Below are 21,069 nucleotides of genomic sequence, written 5' to 3'. Positions count from 1 at the left end.
TAACCTTAAGTTTATAATGAAATAACCACAAATGTCTTTTCTGTGCTCACATCATTATTAGTTTTTATTCAACCCCCAAGTGACATTCAATCTTAGTACTTAGTACAACATCCTTTTACAGTTATAACAGCTTTTAAACGTGAAGCATAGCTTGACACAAGTGTCTTGCAGCAATCTACGGGTATCTTCGCCCATTCTTCATGGGCAAAAGCCTCCAGTTCAGTCAAATTCTTAGGCTTGCGCACTGCAACTGCTTTCTTTAAGTCCCACCAGAGGTTCTCAATCGGATTTAAGTCTGGTGACTGCGATGGCCGCTCCAAAATGTTCCAGCCTTTCCTCTGCAACCATGCTCTAGTGGACTTGGAGGTATGCTTGGGATCATTGTCCTGTTGAAAGGTCCAACGTCTCCCAAGCCTCAGGTGTGTGACAGACTGCATCACATTTTCATCCAATATCTCCTGGTACTGGAGAATTCATGGTACCTTGTACACGCTGAAGCTTCCCTGTACCTGCAGAAGCAAAACAGCCCCAAAGCATTATTGACCCTCCGCCATGCTTCACAGTAGGCAAGGTGTTCTTTTCGTCATATGCCTTGTTCTTCCTCCTCCAAACATAGCGTTGATCCATGGGCCCAAACAGTTCTAATTTTGTTTCATCAGTCCACAGAACACTATCCCACAACTTTTGTGGTTTGCCCACATGACTTTTGGCATACTGCAGTCGACTCTTCTTATTCTTGGGAGACAGCAAGGGGGGTTCTGGCATGGAGACCTTCATTACGCAGTGTGGGCCTTATTGTCTGAGCTGAAAGTTCTATACCCACATCTGACAAATCTTTTTTCAGTTCCTCAGCAGTCACACGGGGACTTTTCACCACTCTACGCTTTAGGTAGCGCACAGCAGTCGAAGTCAGTATCTTCTTTCTTCCACGACCAGGTAGCATTTCAACAGTGCCCTTTGCCTTGAATTTGTGAATGATGCTTCCTATGGTGTCTCTTGGTATGTTTAACTTCTTTGCAATCTTCTTATAGCCATTGCCCTTCCTGTGAAGACAAATCACCTCTTCTCTTGTCTTCCTGGACCATTCTCTTGACTTCACCATGTTTGTAACCACACCAGTAAATGTCTAGAAGGAGCTGAGTATCACAGTCATTTTAAAACTGCCTAATTGGTGCTTATTATGCTTGATTGGTGCTCGGTGACATCCACAGGTGTTTTCAATACCTGATCGAAAACACCTGAATGAACCTCTCTTCTTCAGAGTGGTAGTCTTTAAGGGGTTGAATAATTGTGGCAATGAAGAAACCACAAAAGAAACATTTACTACTGTATTACATAAACAATTGATGTTATTTTAGTTGCATTTGGTTCTTTAAAACGTCCTTGTAGGATTTCATTCTGAATACAATTCCAAATGTACACTATAGTCCCTAAACCCCTTTACAGCATTGGGGGTTGAATAATTTTGAACACAACTGTATGTCCCAACTTCATCTGATGTTTTGTCCAAGTTGTCCTACACCACACTTTTCACTGAATCACCCTGTATTTTATATAAAATTCATTGATTTTCCTAAAATTTCTCATGTTGCGCCTTCATCTTATAGACTCAAATCCTGTTTGTGCACTATGATTTCTATCGCCCATTGCCTTTGTGCGTAGCCTTTGGTCCCCTCTGCTTACATTCCCTCTCCCATTGGAGGAAATAACTTCATTTCCCATCTACAGGCTCAGAATTGTCACTGCAACTGTATTTGGATGAGCTCACTGATATAACTGCTAAGTTCTTAGACATTCACAAAACTCATTGTGGACTGCCCATGTTCACAGTTTCAAGATATCCTCTGCAATATATTTATGCGACCGTGACCTAAATATATACAGTCATCAATTCATTTTATAATGAACATTGATCCTAACCATCATCAGTGGACTCTATAGAAAAGCACTGCATGGTCAGTAGTATAGAACTGCGAGAGTTTATATGCATGAGATTTCATACACGAAATTGATTCATCACCTGATGCCGCATCCTCATGTAGTGAAATATCTGTGAAGATTCTCAGTCATCCAGGTTTGGTTATCTGAAAGTTGAGTCATGGCAACTGGACGACTTTCTTGTTAGGTTGAAAAGTTTTGCTACTCATCCAAGTAGTTTCTTCAGTCATGCAGTGAAATGTGCACATGGGAACCAGGCTGGACACTTTCTTGATAAGATGTCACAAAGAAACTGGGTAGTAGAGCAGTACGTATTTACTTGGCAATATGGGACACTGACAAATGTAATAGCCCAAACAATGTCCAAATTGTCCGATGACTTCTAAGAGACTTGGCACAAGTTGATTAGTTAGAGCAAGCAACGTAACCAGATGGTAGTCTTAGCACTCCTATGGTCACCTTTATCCAAAAGATATATCTGAAAGATTAAATCTAAAGATAAACCTGTCACAAATGCTGTGCCTTATAAATTTTTTTGTTTTGGTTTTGTTAATGCTAACGGTTCTGCATATGTTTAATTAACTGCTATAACTTGATGTGAAATATTTAGAAGAACAACCTAAATACATATATATTTAAAATACATATATATTGAACTTTTTAAGGGATCTGGAATAGCTCCATATGGGCCCATTGCATTCCTTCTTGGAACCCAGCTGTGTCCTTTCATTTGCCTGATTTTCTAATACAGAGGACACTCAAATGAAGAAGACTGAGTAAAAAACCAATCATCTACCCCATTCCTGGTTCTCCCTCAGAGCTATGTGGGGCAATTCCAGCAGATGAACAAGCCCTTTGTCTGAAAAGTTTACCTGAGGAAGATCCATTTCCTCCTCTTAATGCATGCATTGTTGTGTGCTTAAATCATTACTGTCTTGTGCTTAAATTTTAGCTTAAGAATAGCCTTGTATAACTACATGCAAAACCAGTTTTGCCCAGTGGGAGTTTTTAGTGTATTATTTCATTACGTGTATTACCAGCAATATATATTCAATTTTAAAAATTCTTTGAAAATAATAAAGTAATCCAGTGGAGTAGCATAAGAAACAAGTCCATAAACCAGGACTGAGGAATCTGTGGTCTTCTATGTACTGGGTGACAGGTCCCATCATCCCCAAGCATTTACCATGCTGACCAGGACTGATGGGAATTGGTACCCAAGTACCATCTAGAACGCCACATATTCCTCTCCCACAATAAGGCTAGTTAACGCACCAAATGAAACTAAGATGAGCAATAACCATCAAAAGCCTTCCTGAAAATGACAGCATTTACCAGGGAGAACCAGCAGAGAAAGGTTTAACCAACACTTAAATAACCCGCCCTGAGGTGAAGCAAACCGGTTTATTTATTTCTAAGTGAACCTCAAATCTCTGTTGAATACTAAGGCAAAAATAATGACTACAGAAGAATTGTATAACTTTATTGTTAACAAAATTCTTTAAAGTTATTTATACTTTGATTCAGTCATCATTCCAAATGGAGATTGTGGCCAAGAAATCGGAAGAAGACTGAGACATAGAAGCAAAGCAGTGTCTAAAGGAGAAAAAATTCTTTAAGAGTAAGAAGATACCTAAGGCCCAGACCACCCATGTTATGATATTTCTAATTACTAAGTTCAGATTTAAAAGGTGGACAACGAAGATAACTGATGGGGGGAGGGGGGAAACATTATTCATGTGAAAGGTGGTATTGGAAGAGAGCTTTCTGGGTATTTGTATTGCCAAAAACACACAAATGGGTTATAGACCAAATCAAGCCTGAATTACAACTAGAAGTGATGATCATATTTTTTAACATGCCATGAGAATAAAGGCTCACTGAAAAGAAGAGTAATGCTCAGAAAAGTGGAAGGCAACAGGAAAAGAGGAGAACCTGACATAACCCAGTAAACAAAGCCATGGTCTTTAGAATGCAAGACCCGAGCAAGGCTCCTAATAATAGGCCATTTGGGAAGCATAGTAATTAATTCAAAGGGTTGCCATATGATGGAAAGTGGGACATAACAAAAAGATGATTCAGCTTGTGCACAGTGTTACACCTTTACAAACATACTGAACGTATTTTCATCTCAACAGTCTGGACCACAGTAAAACCACTCCTTTAGCCCTTAGGTTGCTGTTTACTTGGACTGGAGTTTCATTCTTTGGTGAGAAATGTTGGGATGGTGAGCTCTTGCCAACAGATGGCAGCAACACCCGCCAGCATCTTTGTGACCAATCCCCCTAGGAGGGTCCCAATTGTCCACTGTGTCATTTTGCAAACCTCCTCTTGGTCAGAGGTGGAGGACCCCTGAAACGTCCCTAGTATGTTCTCAAGTCACTACTGGCAGAAACTACTCATAGCCTTAACAGCAAAAAGCTGAGATGGGTCTAAGTGTTGCTGGCGGGCTGTAACTATAGATATTATTTTGCATAACCTCACAAAAACAGAAGGCCCTTGTGCTCACCCTGATAATCACTCATGTGTCCCCAAATTCCCCTCTTCCTTCCCTTTTCTTCCTTCCTTTCTAGTTAAAGATGTTCCATTCCTTTTTCATGGTTTTTGTTAGGCTCAATGATTGTGGAAACGACTGTGTGTTTTTTTAAATAAGTATGCAAGCTCTCTAACTAGTTTGTCTAATTAATGGGTGCCTGCTAGAAACCCCTTGCTCATTTGCCATGCTTTGTTAGTCAATCTGCATGAGCTCACCACCTGGAAACCACGCTTCATCAGGGATGGAAGCTAACATGCCACAGGCCTTGTATTGTTTGCTACATAGGACTAGCTCTGTGGTTTGTTTTAGGAGTGGATTTGGGGTGAACATAGGAAACGGAGGACAGGGCTCCTCCTACACCTTGAACACTTACTTGAGAGGAGGATAGAATGTTGGCAGTGGGGCTTTTAATGTAAGCTAACCGTTGCTTGTCCCAGCTCCTGCCAACCTCGCAGTTTGAAAATATGTAAAAATGCGAGTAGATAAATAGGTACCACCTTGGTGGGAAGGTAACAGTTTTCCGTGTCTAGTCGCGCTGGCCACGTGACCACGGAAACTGTCTTCGGACAAACGCTGGCTCTATGGCTTGGAAACAGGGATGAGCACCGCCCCGTAGAGTCGGACATGACTGGACTACAGTGGGGTCTTGACTTGAGAACTTAATCCATATTGGAAGGCGGTTCTCAAGTCAAAAAGTTCTCAGGTCAAATCTGCATTTCCCATAGGAATGCATTGAGAACCATTTGATCCGTATCTGCTCTTTTCCGTCCATAGAAACTAATGGGAAGCTGCTATTCCGCCTTCGACCACTAGAGGGGGGATATTTTGTTTCTTTTTTTCTTAGGTCAAGAAAGGTTCAGGGAAGGCAGGGAAAATACAGTCCAGGCAGTACCAGGCAGTCTGAAGACTGTCTCCCAATCCACTCTCTAAACGCTGGGAGGAGTGAGGAAGCAGACAGGCACCCTTTTCACTGGCCAACAGTTAACTGAAAGTTCAAATTTTGCACTTTCCCTGCCTCCCACGTGGGATTTTTTCAGTTTGTAACTCAAATCTAAGTATGTAAGTCAAGTCAATATTTTCCTATGAGAGTGGTTTGTAAGTCAAAATGTTCTTAACTCGGGTTGTTCTTAAGTCAAGAGCCCACTGTAAATGCCGAGGGGAACCTTTACCTTTACCTAACCCTGCCGAAATTGCTTCTTCCTCCTATTTACGTGGTCAACCCCAACAAAATTCTAGAGCGTATGCTTTACAGCCGGAAGATGTCAGGTCCAGCCCTTGGTATGTCCAAACTCCTGGAGAACCACCAGCACTCAGTGGAGATGACCCAGCACTAGATGGACCAGTGATGGTACGATGTAAGGTCCTATTCATGGCCATCCGCCAAGTTGCATTCAAAAGCTGGCAACTCCCATAACAAAACACTAGAGTGAGCAAGGCAAGTGTTCCAAAGCTAGTGAAAGTGTAAACTTAGGGAAACTTTGGCATGTGACGTTCCTCTCCCATCTGTCCTATGTCCCCTGTGCAGAGTCCTCGATGGCAATTGTTTGCTCATCAAACAGACTCCTCTGGTTGAGTAAATGCCCAGCAACCTGTCCCCCTGAATGATGTGTCCTCTTTCCATCACAACCTGTGCCCTTCAAATAGGAATGCCGCCTAGTAGCAGGGTCTCACGGCTGTCACAGCCTCACCATATCCCTTCCTTTTGCTTCTTGCCCAAGACAGTCGTGCTGACAAATCTGGAGCTAGGCCCAATGACATCCGTCCTGGTGAAACCGCTTTTGTGGCAAATCTACTTCTGCAGCCCCTTCCCCCGTGAACCTTCAAGACATGCTCCAGAGAGGTGGCAAGTCCTTTGGAAGAGATTTGCAAGCCGTGCAGAGGATTGTGGAGGAGGAGAGAGCACGTGACATTATTAGTACGTACAGTAGTTATGTTTATATCCAACCTTTTCTCCAGTGGGCTCAGAACAACATAAATGGTTTTTCCTACAGCTTCTCCCCATTTTATCCTGGTTACCAAATGAACATCATGGCATGGGTCCTAGTTTGATGGTCTAAGCTTTATATCACACTGACTCTACTTGTGCATACTGACAGCCACAGGCTATGGTAGCTTGACTCGTGGTAACCCATTTCCAAATGCATAAGTTACCATCCTAATGTAGATGGCGGCAGCAGGGTCTCTGCCACCCCCACCCCCCCAACATCTTTTTAGTATCAAATTAAAAACCATCTCTCTGGCCTTTTGCTAAAGGTTATAACCCCAGCCAGGGCTAAACTTAGTGCCTTGAGCCTTCAGTCGCAGGGGGAATAGCAGCTGGGTGATAAGAATCAGATTACACCCTGAGCCAAATGAACTTTCTCTGAAGCCTCTTGGGTATCTATCCTGCTGCCCAGCCCCCATCTGTCTCTCGCCAGCCCCTTGGCCTTCATGTCCTCTTTTGTAGAGCCAGGGAATAAAAGTTCTTCCAAAATCCCATAGGAGAGATCCAGTCTAATCTTTTAAAGTAACACCAGCTGAAAAGGTGAATAAACACAGAAAATGTGAGGCAAGAAGACCAGCTGGAAGTAATTGTTCTCGATGCCATTCCACAAGCAGAAAGAGTAAATGCAAACATGGAAAGGATACTAACACCGTTTCCCCAAAAATAAGACCTAACCCGAAAATAAGCCATAGTATGATTTTTCAGGATGCTCATAAATATAAGCCCTACCCCCCAAATAAGCCCTAGTTAAGTGAAACCCCGCCTTCCACCATTGTGCAGCAACCAGAAGAAGACATGACTGTATTTGAATAAACGTAGATTGTTGTACTTGAAAAAAAAAATCCCCTGAGAATAAGCCCTGATGTGTTTTTGGAGCAATAATTAAAATAAAACCTTGTCTTTTTTTCAGGGAAATGTGGTACGGTGGCTTTCCAGCCTGCTTCGATTTTTGAGCATTAGCTTAGCCCTTTGGACTTCTCAGAAGCTAACATAGCAAGAATCACAGCTGTGTCACATTTACAACAAAAACAAAGTTAGAGCTGACTTGTCAAAACAAAGCAAGATTCAAAAGCAGCAGGCAGGCAATACCTTTAAGGGGGGGGGAACCACATTTGGCTTTAAAGGGGGGAGGGGTGGAGAAGGCCTGGTAGTCCAAAATGTTGCTAAATGTTTTAAACGGTGAGGTCTGTAGTTGAACTTGGTGCCAAGGTGGAGAGTGGGAATTAGATGTGCCACTGATAGGTTTGCAGGTAGCACAGGACACTACCTATGCCTGATAGGATAAAAATAAAAAGGTGGATATATGTGGAAATGTAAGGCTGTGTGATACCTTTTTAAAAATCACCAGTGAAAAAAATCAAACAGATTGCAAGCTTTTTTGGAGAAAAATTCAGCTCCATCAGGTTTTAGCACGACCCCTTAATGGATAGTGCAGAAAAACTGTGGACAAGAGTCCAAAAACTGTAGGCATACACACATCTGTGAAGAGTGGTATCCGCCCTTTTGGAGGCTGTGGCCTCAAGCATCCTTGCAGCATGGTTTGGGACTTTTACACCCCACTCTTGAGACCAAAAAAAGACAGGCAACTGAAAGACAAGTCCAGTCGCCCCTCAGACATCTGCCCCTGGCCCCCTGTGTGCCTCGAGCCATGCCACAAAAGGACACTGTACAGAAATGCATGGCCTCTTTGAATGGAAATGACCAAAAATGACCTTTCTCTCTGTAACAGATCTCAAGCCTTGAAACGCAGCATTTTGGATTGTGCCAGAGATCCTCAGCTCTGTTGGGTGTCGAATAACCTAAATGGTACACATGACCTGAGCTGCAGACCTTTCACTTTAGTGACCACCAGATGAAAGTACAAGAGGTCTTGCAGGAAGGTACATCCACCCTTGATGGTTTCTGTGTACTACTAGACTACCCTATTGATATTAAAGGGGACCATACATTGGCTGACACAAAAAGACACGTTTTGAACTGTATCCTCTGTCTTCTGCTATCTCCGCCATTGCATAAGAGGCCCGCGCTCAGCTACATATATGGCCAGTTCTCCCGTTTCATGTTCTCTGCATCACCGTTTTGGTTGTCCGGTGTTCCCCAGGCCACTTTGAGGAAGGAGTAAGTTAAGCTAGCAAGTGCAAATTGGAAATCTCACTGGAAATTGGCCAATAACGCCTTCAGACAACTACTGTATGGTGTAATCTTCAGGTGCTAACTTCCTGCCTGGCGTAAAATCTGTTTAGCTTCTGCGCATTTCACTATGTGCTCCCCCCCCCCGCTACTGGAAGCGCCTACTCCTGGTTGTGTCCTGCGAGTTGCGCCTTGTTGCAAGAAAAAGCGTCCTCCGGTTCTACCCAAATGTAGCCCCAACTTCGCTTCCGACCAACTTCGTTGCCGCCCTTCCTCGAGCGAAGAGTTGCCCGGAGCTGCCGCTGAGGCAAGAGCGGCCCCGCCCCATCCAGCCCGCCCGCCCGCCTGCCGCCCCCTTTGAGGACTCCAGGACCCCGACGGACCAGCCCCACTCCATTACTCAGGCGAAGGCGGGATTTCCGCTGTCACGTTCCTCGAGTAGCGAGCCCTCGGGAGGACTTCTCCCCTCAGGGCCTGGCTGCTCAGGAAAGGTGGCTCACGCTGGGGCGGGGGGAGAGAGAGAGAGCTGTGGTTGGGCAGAGCAGTGCGGGAAAAGCCCCACCAACGGAGTAAAAAAAGGGAAAAGGAACGGGTCGCAAAACTGGGTTCCTTGTCTGGGAAACGTCCTTGCCTGTTCGAGTCCCACTGACGAGAAACACCGGCGCCACGCCCCCCCCATTCCTTTTATAAGACCCACGACCTTCTCCGCGCTTAATTGGAAATAAAGTTCCATTGAAATCAATGGGGCTGCTTGCCTCTATACACGTAGGTAGCATAAGGCGGCTGAAACCGGACTAGTTTCCAAATAAGACAGGGCAGGACTGATTTGAGTAGAGGTTCTGCCCCCACCTCCGCCCACTCTGCCCGCAGAAGTTTGTTGGGTGTTTTTTTTTTTTTTTTTTGGTTTTGTTTTTACTGGTTAGGGGGCCCAGCCTGGTGGGGGGGGGAGCACAAAAATGCGTGCCTTTAAAGCATGCTGGTTTCCTCCCAGCACCGGAGGATCTCGTTGCCGGCCGGCTGCACGTGCGAGGCGGTACGAGGAGCCGCGGAATGCGAGGCAGGACTTAAAAGGACAGGCCAGCCCTGAATTCCACGCCGATTTTCAGAGAGATGGGGTCACGCGTGGAATGAGGTCCAGAAACCCGTGTTCGCTGAGTTTAGGCTAGGACAGCGTTCCTCCTGCGGGGAGATCGGCTCCGGGTACACGAGAAAAAACTTCACGGAGGAACGATAGGTTTTGTTACACTAACTTTCCTTAATCGGTTGCGTGAAACTAGCGAATAAACGAAGAAGAAACCGGATAAACGTTTATCAGATCGAATCTCAGTTTTTAGCGTAGAAAACAGCTGAACAGTAATATCACCCTTATGTTGGTGTTATTTCTTCACCGGCCTCTGTTTGTATCACTAAAGTTTAAGGGCTCGTACTGGTGTTTCCTGCATCCGAGGAGAACGGGCAAAACGGGACCAATAGATTTGCAGACATAGTTTGTCAGCTGAGCGAAGGAAGAACGGCTCCGGAGCGCATTCTTCCGGGAGGTTGCTTGGGAAACACGCGGAGGTTCTTCGGGTTTGGGGGGGAAAGGGGGGAGGGCAAAGGTTGGACGGCAGGCTGGCGCTCCCATCGCCGCGGCTGGTCGGTGTTGGAGGGCTGGGCACGGCCCGCTCTCGGGGGTGTGTGTGTCCCTCCACCGTACCGTAGTAACTGTGGTAGAGGCGCTCCCTCCTCCGGGTGGACAGGGAAGGAGTGGCAGAGCTGATCTCGTTGCAAGCAGCGTTTCTGCAGCCACACCAGTGACCCAACTTCCTGGTGAAACTGTCTGCGGACTGGACGACCGGATGCCTGTCTCTGTCTCGGCCGGGGGGGGGCGGAGGGAAAGGTGAGAATGGAGCGCCTGGCTGAGGTGGATCACGGCCCCAGGACAGTTTCCGGCCCGTCTTCTATCCACCTGGCATGTGCCTTCATTGCCACTTCTGCGTCGGCCTCTCTGTTCACGGGTCCCGCTGCAGGCCCTCGCGTGCGCCCTGGTCGTGTGTACGGCAACGGCGCGAGGTCTGCCGACCGAAGCGAAAGGAGCCCACCATTTTTTTTTAATATTGAAGGCCTTTTGGTCCTCCGCCTCGTTTCAGAGGGACCCATTTGAATCTGGATTCCCCCCCCCAGCCTCCTTTGTTCCCACTCTTGCTCCCTGCGCTGTTTCAGCACATTCCAGGTCTAGAATCCGTCTTCTCACTCTCTTACACACACACCCGGGAGAACACAAAGCCTAAGCCCCCCCTCTCTCACTCGCTCACAAACACACAGAGACACCCGGGAGAACACAAAAGCCTATGCCTCCTTCCAGTGTCCCACACGCATCCCATAACTCGCCGGGTGTGCACAAGGCTCCTTCCCTTCCAGCGGCGCCCTCCTCTGCCCGGTGACGATGGGTCGCCTTATTACCAGCGCCACGCAAAAAAAAGTTTCCCCACGGCCCTCCCTCCCCCCAATTTGCTCCGGAGATCGGAAGTCAGGATGGGTGCGACTGTCCCCGGAGCACGTACGGACAAGATTCTGTTTGCGAAAGAGGGAATTCGAGAGGGCTGGGTTTTAACGTAGCGACTCTTTCGGAGGAAGGATACATGTTTTCAGTGCGTTCCGAGTACAGTACATTCTGGGCGCGCCTTCTTAAGGGAGAACCCGTTCTCCCTGCCCCTGAGTGGGGACGGGATGTTATAAACTTCCTTGGGCTTGTTCCCCGTCCCCCGCGCCCCGTGGTCCGCTGAAAATACTAATTTTCGTTAGGGCATCTTTTAACCTGCGCCGAGGTGAAGGAAAACATGACGTAAGAGGCGGCCCCGGCTGCCTTCCTGCCGCCCCTCGCGTTAACCCAGCCGAGTAACGGGTGGAGAACAATTACTCTGCCTCGATGGAACGCACGTTAAGGGTTTCGCCAAAAAGTTCCGAAGCGGGAAGGGCGACGGCGAGCAGCTCTGGCGGGAAGAAACAAGGGCTCTGTTCAGCTCAATGCAGGCGCGGGGGGGGGGAAGGGAAGGAAACGGGGAGCAAGGAAAGGGGGGGCTGGGAGGCCCGCGCTCGAGCCGCACGGTCGCCTCCCCTTCTCCGGGCCCTGATTCGGTGCCTCGGCTCAAGGCGGGGCCTCCTTATTACCATATGGGGAGGTATAAAAGCCGGGGCAAGGGCGCTTTCCCTCCTCACCTCCTCACTGCACTGCGGAGCTGAGTCAGGTCAGAGACGCGTCGGGTTAGAAGCCCCCCCCTCGGGCGGGGGAGGGAGGGAGCGAGCGAGCAAGGCGGGGGGAAGGAGAAGGGAGAAAAAAGGGTGCGCCCGGTGTGCGTGGGGAAGGGGGGGGGGTCCTTCGGGCAGCCGACTGTCTTTGAGTTACGAGACTGCCGCTTCCCCCGGGGGAAGGTGGCCTGGCGGCCGGCTGGCGCTTCCCGTAGGGCAGGGGGAGGCTCCCCGGAGTTTCCGGGCAAAGAGCGCCGTGCAAAGGAGTCGCGTCGCTCCTCCGAAAAGTTTCCGCAGAGGCTCCACGCTGGCCGGTTCAAAACAAATACTTTTGCAAAAGTTAAAAAACCACTTGCAGATTGGTTGGGGTTTGAGGGGCCCAAGAGAAAAACATCGCCCGCTCTTAGAGTTGCCGCGCTGGATCCGTGTCGGGACTCAGGATCCGGCTCATCGAGGAGGGCGGGGGTGGTGGTGAGAGGTTTGGGCCCGAGAGGGTTCTTCTTGCGAGGAAGCGCCTTTCCAGGCGACCCCACACGCGGGAGTGGAAGGGCCGGGAAAGTTCTCAAAAAGTTTCGAAGGGTGGCTTGCGGGAGGGAAAAGATCCGCACCGCACGAAGCGGTGCCGGAAGGAAAAGTCGGGCGGCAGCGTTTCGCTCTTGCAACGCCAACCCCCGTCCCAACTCGGGCAAAACGTTTCTTTCCCTTTTCGGAATTGATCTGCCACCACCACCCCCGCCCGGCCCGGTGCTGGGCGTGGAAGGGCTTCTCGTGCAAATCAAACTTTCCGAGTGTTTTTTCTCACGGAAGGGCTGGCAGCCGGGTGGAGGGGAACTTTCGCCCCGCCGGGACCCACTCCGGACCCGGCGAGGGACCTCCTGGGCGTGCCTTGGAAAGGGGGGAGGGAAGCGATTCCAGGATCCGGTGGAACTCATCCCTCGGGCTTTTTCTCTTTAGGAGCAACTATTTTCAGAGACTGAAGATGAAGAAGGTCGGCGTGAACGGGTGAGTCCGGAGGGGATGGACGTGCAGCCAGGCTGCCTCGACATGGCAGGGAGAGGAGGAGGAGGGGAGGGGCTTGGGAAGGGGGGAGCCCTGCTTGGGAGGGGGGGGAGGGCGGCCCTTCCTCTGAAGTGCTGGGAGAACCGCCGGGCCAATGGGGATGCTTGTCCTCCTGCTGCCTGGCCCCCCTCTTGGCTTGGCCTCAGCACTTTTTGGGATGGCAGGACGAGATCGCCTGGCTGGCCGGCCACCCTTGTCCTTTGCAAGGACGCCTGAAGGTCACCCTGGCCTGCCTCTTCTCCCAAGCAGCTGCCGTCCTGACAAAAAGGCTGCTTGTCTGGCTGCTGGGGGCAGCTGTTCCCCCTGCGACAGGTGGTGCCTGCTGGGGTTTTTTCATGTAAAACGCACACAGACACACACCCATCTGATCTTTGTGCGCAGAGGAGCATGTGGGGAAAAGTGGTGGTGAGATGGGCCCTCGAACTTGAGGAGGAGTAGTAATGTGATGGGGATGTGAGTCAGTTTCCTGAGTGTGAGTGCTGAGTCACACCCAGGAGGAAGCCGCACATAAGTAGCAAGCACATGGAGGTCCTCTCTGCCCTGCTTTCGTTGCCCTCTCTTGCCTCTTCCCGAGCCTCTCAAAGGCCTTTATTTTATATATGGCTGAGAGGGTTGTGTGTCAGATGGTCCAGGGAGCCCACAAAGAATGTGACCTTCTTCTTGTATCAGTTTAGAGCCCCAGAACTGTAATCAGATCACTCTGCCACTCTGTGGCTGGGGAGACAGAGCTGGCTCTAAAGTTAGTGCCTGACCTTTCTGGAGGACGAGGTGGCGCGAAGCAGGAGAGGTTTGCAGAGAAAGGTAGCCCAGAACGAGGCTGCCATCTCCAGATGCAACTTGAGAAACCTGGCCTCAGCAATGCCTTGACCCGGCTTATGAAATGTTAGGAAAGATCCCTTCTGTAGAGCCCCATTGCTCAGCAGCAGGAAGCTCTACACTTTGGAAATGGAAAGCTCTCTGCCCAGTTCCTGGCTTCCCTGGAGGTCTCCGGTTGCAGGGCTGAGAAAGTTAGGCACTTAATTCAGTCCTGGAAGGTGAACCTGTAAAAGGCAGTGACTTTTCAAATGGATGAGCTTGCCAAGCAGCCATTTTAAGTGAGAAAAATCTGTGCCACCCAACTCTCTCCTGTTCCCCCTGCTAGAAGGGAGGAAGGGCTTAAAGGGAAAGTGACCACGAAATGGGATAGTGATGGTGGTGGAGGAGAAAAGGTGGCCTTAATAATAATCTCGGAATCTCTCTCTTTATTCTGTTTTGTGTTAATGTAGGAAACCCTTACTTCATATTGTTTTTATTATGTGTTTGTGAGCCGCCCAGAGTAGACTGTGTCTAAATAGGCGGCACATAAGCTCAATAAATAAACAGACTGCAGAGCTGAAAGGGACCCTGTGGATCATCAAGTCCAGCTCCCAACCTCTGGCTCCACAGTCTGATAACTAAATCACTGAGCTATCTAGCAGTTCCTGGTCTCATGAAAGGATGCTCTCTGTCTCCAGAACAAGTCCTTGACCATGTGACACCCCCCCACCCCCAGCAATTGCTACTTGGAGGGCTCTGAAAGGCAGACAAGGTGGTCCATGGCTCCCTGCTGGCCCTGTTCCTGGCCTGAGTGAGGTCTTAGGGCTATCAGCTGCCAGCATAAGGCAAACACAGCCACTAGGCACTGGTTCTGGGCAAGTGAGGATGATATGAGGGGCAGAGGGAGGACCACAAGTCTGAAATGAAGCACTTGATTTCAAGGAGGTGTGTCCATGTGTTTTTCTTATAACAGCACTATCTGAATCTCAGAAAGAATTGGTTAAGGCAAGAAATCCATTTGGAATGAAACTTGCGTTTTACACCATGTGCCCAGCTTTTGTTTTTAAAGTGCAGCATCTCCTTTTCCTTCCCTCCCTCATTTGAACCTCAGAACTTCCCCGGTGTGTGTGTGTTTCTGTTGAGTCTCCCTTGTAGAGCAGTGGATGCTAAGTAGAGAGTTGGGTTTTTTGGCCATCCTAAAACAATGACTCTTGCTGTTGTCTGTCTTTCTTTAGATTTGGCCGCATTGGCCGTCTGGTTACCAGAGCTGCTGTAACGTCTCAAAAAGTCGATATCGTGGCTATCAATGATCCCTTCATTGATCTGAATTACATGGTGAGATTTTACAAATCATGTCCTTGGTGAGACCTGACACACACACCACTGATACTCAAGGCAAAACTCATTAAATATTCTCCCACCCCACTATTTCCCAGAATTTAGATGGCACACGTGTGTGCGCGCACACACACACATATATACATCTGTATGTACACATACACACACAGAATCCAGAGTCTATAAGTACAGTGGTACCTCAACTTGAGAACATCCCTACATAACGATTCGAGTTAAGAATGGCTCCATTCGCAAAAAGTTGCTTCGACTTGAGAATGGAGCTGTGACTTAAGAACCAAAGAAAAAACTTTCCTGCCCCTTTTTTTGATCTAAGTTCACCTTAGGTCAAAAGAATAAAAAAAATATAAAAATGCCCCCTAGTGGTAGAGTACGGATTAACCGGCTTTGCATTAGTTCCTATGGGAGCTAATGCTTCGACTTAAGAACAGCGCCTCGACGTAAGAACGAAAAACAGCAGATACGGATTAAATGGTTTTCAATGCATTCCTATGGGAAATGATGCTTCAACTTAAGAACGCAGTCCCAATATGGATTAAGTTCTTAAATCGAGGTACCACTGTAAAGCACAATTGGGTGTGGCAGGGCAAGCATACCAGAGACTTCAGAAAAACAAGGGGAGCCCACATAGGACACTAATCACCAGCTAGACCCATTAGAAAAAGCCAGGCTGTTTAAATCTTCTGTGGTAAAAATATCTCCAGGCAATTTTTCTTCTGCACCCATGTGTCCAGAGGACTGAAAATTCTGGGTCTGTTTAGAAAGGGTGTAATTCTGGTGGTTTCTGTGATTGCAGCCATACTTCGTATCTTGTTTCTTGCTGCAACATCAACCAAAATAATGTGTTTTCCATTTCTCTCCTCTGTTTCTCCCAAGTGTGAGTGGACCTGGGATGGGGGAGGGGGACAGTTTTGGGGGGTGAGTTGGCAGGTAATGGGGAGGGAGGGATTACACTGGAGCCAGATTACAAGGAGCGGGACTAACCCATGTGTCTCTTGTTTTAGGTCTACATGTTTAAATATGACTCCACTCATGGCCGTTTCCATGGCACTGTCAAAGCCGAGAATGGGAAACTGGTGATCAATGGAAATGCTATCACAGTCTTCCAAGAGTGAGTTAACACCCCCTCCATGTCCCATTTCCTTTCTGGGCCAGAATCCTTTAGCTCCTATAACATGGAGGGTAAACTTTCAAAATCCATTAGCCTTGTTAATAACACCACTGTTGCCTTCTGTACCCCGTTTCACTGTTCCCAACTGCCAGAAACCTGTACACAGTATATATAAACCTGTAACCTAAGGGTTGTGTTCTGTCTGTTTGGAAACTGTGAGCTCTCAATGCCAGAAAGCTCCAACTCCAATCAGTCTCCTGGTTTTTAAAGTGCCAGGGCACTTGGGGGTGTGTGGAGGTTGTTGTGTTTTGTTGCTTTTCATAGTGAAGTAGACGAACACAGCTGTCTCTGTATATGCTAAATGGCCCCTTTTTCTTTGCCAGGCGCGATCCTGCCAACATCAAGTGGGCTGATGCTGGGGCTGAATATGTTGTGGAGTCTACTGGCGTGTTCACCACCACAGAGAAGGCCAGCGTAAGTAATCGGCACAGGTAGAGAAAGAGGGTTTGGGAATTTTTTTATGGCCCTTGGAAAAGAGTGGAGATGGAGAGAGACGAGGAGATTCATTCATGCAGCCTTTTTGCGCCTCTGGAGAGAGAAAAAGGCATGGGACTGAATCAGTGGAGTAGTAGAGTCGAGCAAAGATCATCCAGTGGTTTAGAAACCAGTCTATACAACTCAATAAAGGGTGTCTGGATCTATTGAGTCAAGAAATTGTAGTCTAGTTTATCTCTTAGAGGGAGTCCTTAGCTTACACTATTGTGAGATCCCCTGTGCCCCCCCCCCCAGGCTTTTCTCTTCAGTCCTTCACTTGGCTAGCACTGATCAGGTTTGAAGGATTGAAACAATTGTCTTCATCCATGTGGTTGCAAGGTTTAAGTGGGACCTTTTTGACATTCCTCTTTACCCGGTTTCTCCGAAAAGAAGACCTAACCTGAAAATATGCCCTAGTATGATTTCTCAGGATGCTCTTAATACAAGCCCTACCCCCCAAAATAAGCCTCAGTTAAATGAAACCCCACCCTTGTGTAGAAGATGACATGACTGCATTTGAATAAATGTAAATGGTTGTACATGGAAAAAATAAAACATCCCGTGAAAATAAGCCCTAATGCATTTTTGGAGCAAAAATTAATATAAGATCCTGTCTTATTCTCAGGGAAACAGGGTAGTTGACTTTGTGTGCTTGCATAACCTATCTTGCTTTAATGAGTGTTGTGGAGAAAAGGAGCAGGGGAGCGGTGGGGTGTTTTGTTTTGGTGATGGTGGTGAAGCTATATAGTGGGAGGTTCAGCACAGAGGTGTTCATGTCCACGTAGCCCATAGTAGAATTAGAGAATTCACTGCCACAGGAAGTGGTGATGTTTTTAAAAGCAGATTAGGCATAATAAATAAAATTATTAGTGGCTACTGCTAGTCAGGATGGGAATTTGAGACAGTGTCATTCACTGAGCACTAATGACAGGTTAGTGACTTTTGAGGACACAGAGTCTCTGCTAGATGGGTCTTTATTTTCACCTAGCACAGTCTGCATGTTTTGTTTTTTCAAAGTGCTAATGTTCTTGTTCTCTTCCCAGGCTCACCTGAAGGGCGGTGCTAAGCGTGTAATTATCTCTGCCCCATCAGCTGATGCCCCCATGTTTGTGATGGGTGTCAATCATGAAAAATACGATAACTCTCTGAAAGTTGTCAGGTGAGTATCCCAAGTGGTACTGTGGCCATTGCAGTCAGAAGCGGAGTCCTTCTCTGCCCCTGTTAGCTTAAGGCCAGAAGGTGCTTGTAGAAAGGGCCAAGGAAATGCCTGATTCTCTGTTTCTCCTTTACTTCCAGCAATGCTTCTTGCACTACCAACTGCCTGGCTCCCTTGGCCAAGGTCATCCACGACAATTTCCACATTATTGAAGGCCTTATGGTAGGTGAACTGGCATGCTTGTCACTTCTCATGCTCTCCCCTTGCTAGTAGAGGCCCCCCCCCCGTCTTCCTCTCAAGACATCAATGCAATGCGAACACCTGGTCCCTTCTAGGATGCCCCAGGGCCTTGTTGGACACTTTAGCTGTTTTAAAAAATCAGCCTCTAGCCCTCCTGCAGGTATGGGGCAAAGCATGGGTGCTTTTTCTTTCCTAGTGCCCAGAAAGAAATTCTGCATTATAAAATTAAAAACATAATCAAAACTACCCATATTTACATTTTCATTTACCTGCTGCAATACTTTGGCCAAAATCCTGCTGGAATATCTGGCGATGCGATGCTGATCATGCAGGCACTTTGCACCATTTCATGGTGTATCTGTTGCACAGCTAGTTGTGCAGTGGTTCCTCCTTCAAATGGTATGACTAGCAGGTGTGATTAATTTCACTCACAAATATTTCAACATGATTGTAACCTTTGTCCTTTTTTGGCCAGAGGTAGACAGTTGTGTTACTCTATACATGAAGACAACTCCCATCAGGTTTGGCCATAGTAGCAGTGATTGGAGTTGCAGTGTGAAGTCGTCTCCGGTGCCATAGACGGACCTCCATTTCTGCTTTAATTCTGACTAGTTTTAAAGACCCTCAGGAGTTATTAGGGAGATTTTTTCCCTAAAAGTGTGTAGGTTTGTGTGATGATACCTCCTAGTATTCCCCAAGCAGCAGTGTAGTCCCAAAACCTGCATCTGTACTCTTCTTTTCTGCGTGCATATCTTGTTCTGAGCTTGGCCACACTGATGAGAGGCAGATCAGGAGGAAAAAGATGACTGAAATGGAAAGATGTACCACTCAGAGCATCAGGGCGGGGCAGGATATGACAATAGTACAAAACAGTTAATGGTTGGGCTCTTGACTAAAATGATCCTCCTTGGTCCTTCTACTCCAGACCACAGTCCATGCCATCACAGCTACACAGAAGACTGTGGATGGTCCATCTGGAAAGCTGTGGAGGGATGGCAGAGGTGCTGCCCAGAACATCATCCCAGCATCCACAGGTGCAGCTAAGGCTGTTGGCAAGGTCATCCCTGACCTGAACGGGTAAGTCCTCATGGCTTGTTCTCCTATGCCGTTAGGCTTCCTTGAGGAATAGGAAATTGGAGGGACTCACAATGAAGGATCTGTAACACTCTAACCTGGGTCTTCTTATACACACACACAGAAAACTCACAGGGATGGCTTTCCGTGTCCCAACTCCAAATGTTTCCGTTGTGGACTTAACATGCCGCTTGGAAAAACCAGTGAGTACCTTGGAACCTGAATTACCTTTTCCCACAGGGCTAGTTAATTGGGTAGAATACAGTCCTTGTAGATGCCATTGGACTGCACGTCCGCAGCATCCCTCAGCATCAGGGGCGCTAACAAGCGTTGAGGGGGGTTGGCAGTCTAGCACTGCAAGCTGCCTGCTGTTGCTCATAACAGCCGTAGGAGCCCCGTGTCCCGGATTGGGCTGTAGGCTTGCATGTTCACCCGGTAGGAGCTGCACTGTGAGGTATCCATTAATATATTGCTGTGGGTCTCCTCCTTGACCCACACCCTCTCCTTGCATTGTGGTAGGAAGGTAAGCTGTAAGCACTTCCAGTACAAAGCTGAGGCACTGCCCTCTTGGCAAATGGTGGGCAGCCCTTGGCTATCGTAATTGTGCCAAGTCCCTCTTGTCAAAGGGCAACACGATAAAAATGGGTACATGAAGAAACTAGAGTCTGAGGGTTATTAATATTTGGCACCTCTGCCATTTTTTCACAGGCTAAATATGATGACATTAAGAAAGTTGTAAAGGCAGCTTCTGAAGGCCCCATGAAGGGCATCCTGGGATACACAGAGGACCAGGTGAGCTGAATTCTCCCATGTGTGAAGCAGCATTTATTGTGAAGCAGCTTCTTCAATCATGTTCCAAGATATAAAAGATGTTGCATTTAGGGATATGGGTGAATATTGGTCATGCAGCGTATTTTCTTATCCTGCTCCCCGCATTCCTTGGGTTTAACAACTTCAACCATAATATTACAAAATCATTTTATCTTGAATTCACTTGAGTAAATCCATGGGATGTTCATCAAGAGTGTTAGGAAAACCGAGTGGCTCAGCATTGGCATGTCTCTGATGAGTCTCCCTTCTGTTTCTCCTACAGGTGGTCTCCTGCGACTTCAATGGCGATACCCATTCTTCCATCTTTGATGCAGCTGCTGGCATCGCTCTCAACGATCACTTTGTCAAGCTGGTCTCCTGGTGAGAAATGGGGCTTGACTACGAGTTTGCTAGAGAGTTAGACAAGCAGGGTGATCAAGCCTGCTGTTTTAGAATTCTACAAATCCAGTAATTTGCTGGATTTTGTAAGAGTGCCTCTTCAGTGTAGGTGAAAGAATATATGGGGACTGGAGGGGTTTTTTTTCATTATTTTCACTGTTTTCCTGCTTTCTTTTCCAGGTATGACAATGAATATGGATACAGCAACCGTGTGGTAGACTTGATGGTTCACATGGCATCCAAGGAGTAAAGACACGCCATTTGCCTTACAACTTGGCTCTGTAGTCTTTTGCAGTTAAGAGGCTCTCTGTTCCATCTGCCTCTTGAGGAAGGGGAGAAGCGGGAAGAAACAGTGAAATGTTTCAGTAACACCACCCCTCTCAATAAAAGTCATCACTGTCTCAAGTGTTTGCTTTCTTGCTTCTTATTGTGAAGGAGAGGAAGGGATGAAGGCCTGGGTCCCTCAAAATCTTTTAGAGGCCTGACTGCTGACAGCCGCCCCCAACTCCCACCAGGCAGGCTTTTCATCATCTCTTTTATAAGTGTCCTAGGATAACTAGCTACATGATAGGTCTGTTGCATGTCATAGCATCTTTTTTTCCCCCTGTGTGAAAGGTTAGCTGCTGTATTGATGCTGCATTGCTGTGGGACAGTTAATGGAATGTAAAGATGCTTTGAAACAAAACAGCTGCTGCTCACCTCAAAAAGATTTTTTTTTT

General features: G+C 47.4%; 1 protein-coding gene and 1 long non-coding RNA gene across 2 annotated transcripts; both read left to right on the top strand.

Annotated features, from left to right (window-relative positions):
• The first annotated feature begins 5,114 nt into the window (after positions 1-5,114).
• Positions 5,115-8,424, top strand: LOC144586463 (uncharacterized). The gene is made up of 2 exons (XR_013541307.1): positions 5,115-6,389; positions 8,188-8,424. It is a non-coding gene; the product is annotated as an uncharacterized LOC144586463 (long non-coding RNA).
• Positions 8,425-11,725: 3,301 nt separating this feature from the next.
• GAPDH (glyceraldehyde-3-phosphate dehydrogenase) lies at positions 11,726-20,755 on the top strand. Its single transcript, XM_020804180.3, has 12 exons — positions 11,726-11,815; positions 12,771-12,818; positions 14,906-15,005; positions 16,031-16,137; positions 16,521-16,611; positions 17,715-17,830; positions 17,968-18,049; positions 18,993-19,144; positions 19,266-19,344; positions 19,850-19,933; positions 20,235-20,332; positions 20,531-20,755. Exons 2-12 carry the CDS (start codon positions 12,796-12,798, stop codon positions 20,598-20,600), a joined length of 1,002 nt encoding a protein of 333 aa, XP_020659839.2. The 5' UTR covers positions 11,726-11,815; positions 12,771-12,795; the 3' UTR covers positions 20,601-20,755.
• Positions 20,756-21,069: the final 314 nt, after the last annotated feature.

The sequence above is a fragment of the Pogona vitticeps genome, chromosome 2, assembly GCF_051106095.1.
Source record: "Pogona vitticeps strain Pit_001003342236 chromosome 2, PviZW2.1, whole genome shotgun sequence".
In the NCBI taxonomy this organism is placed as follows: domain Eukaryota; kingdom Metazoa; phylum Chordata; class Lepidosauria; order Squamata; family Agamidae; genus Pogona; species Pogona vitticeps.
Note: the sequence above shows the minus strand (reverse complement) of the source record. Positions and strands in the feature narration are given on the sequence as shown.

Coding starts and splice junctions, on each gene's coding strand:
- GAPDH (XM_020804180.3), top strand. CDS start 12,796: ATGAAGAAGGTCGGCGTGAACGG. Junction 16,612..17,714: donor CCACCACAGAGAAGGCCAGC/GTAAGTAATCGG, acceptor TTCTCTTCCCAG/GCTCACCTGAAGGGCGGTGC. Junction 19,934..20,234: donor TGGGATACACAGAGGACCAG/GTGAGCTGAATT, acceptor TTTCTCCTACAG/GTGGTCTCCTGCGACTTCAA.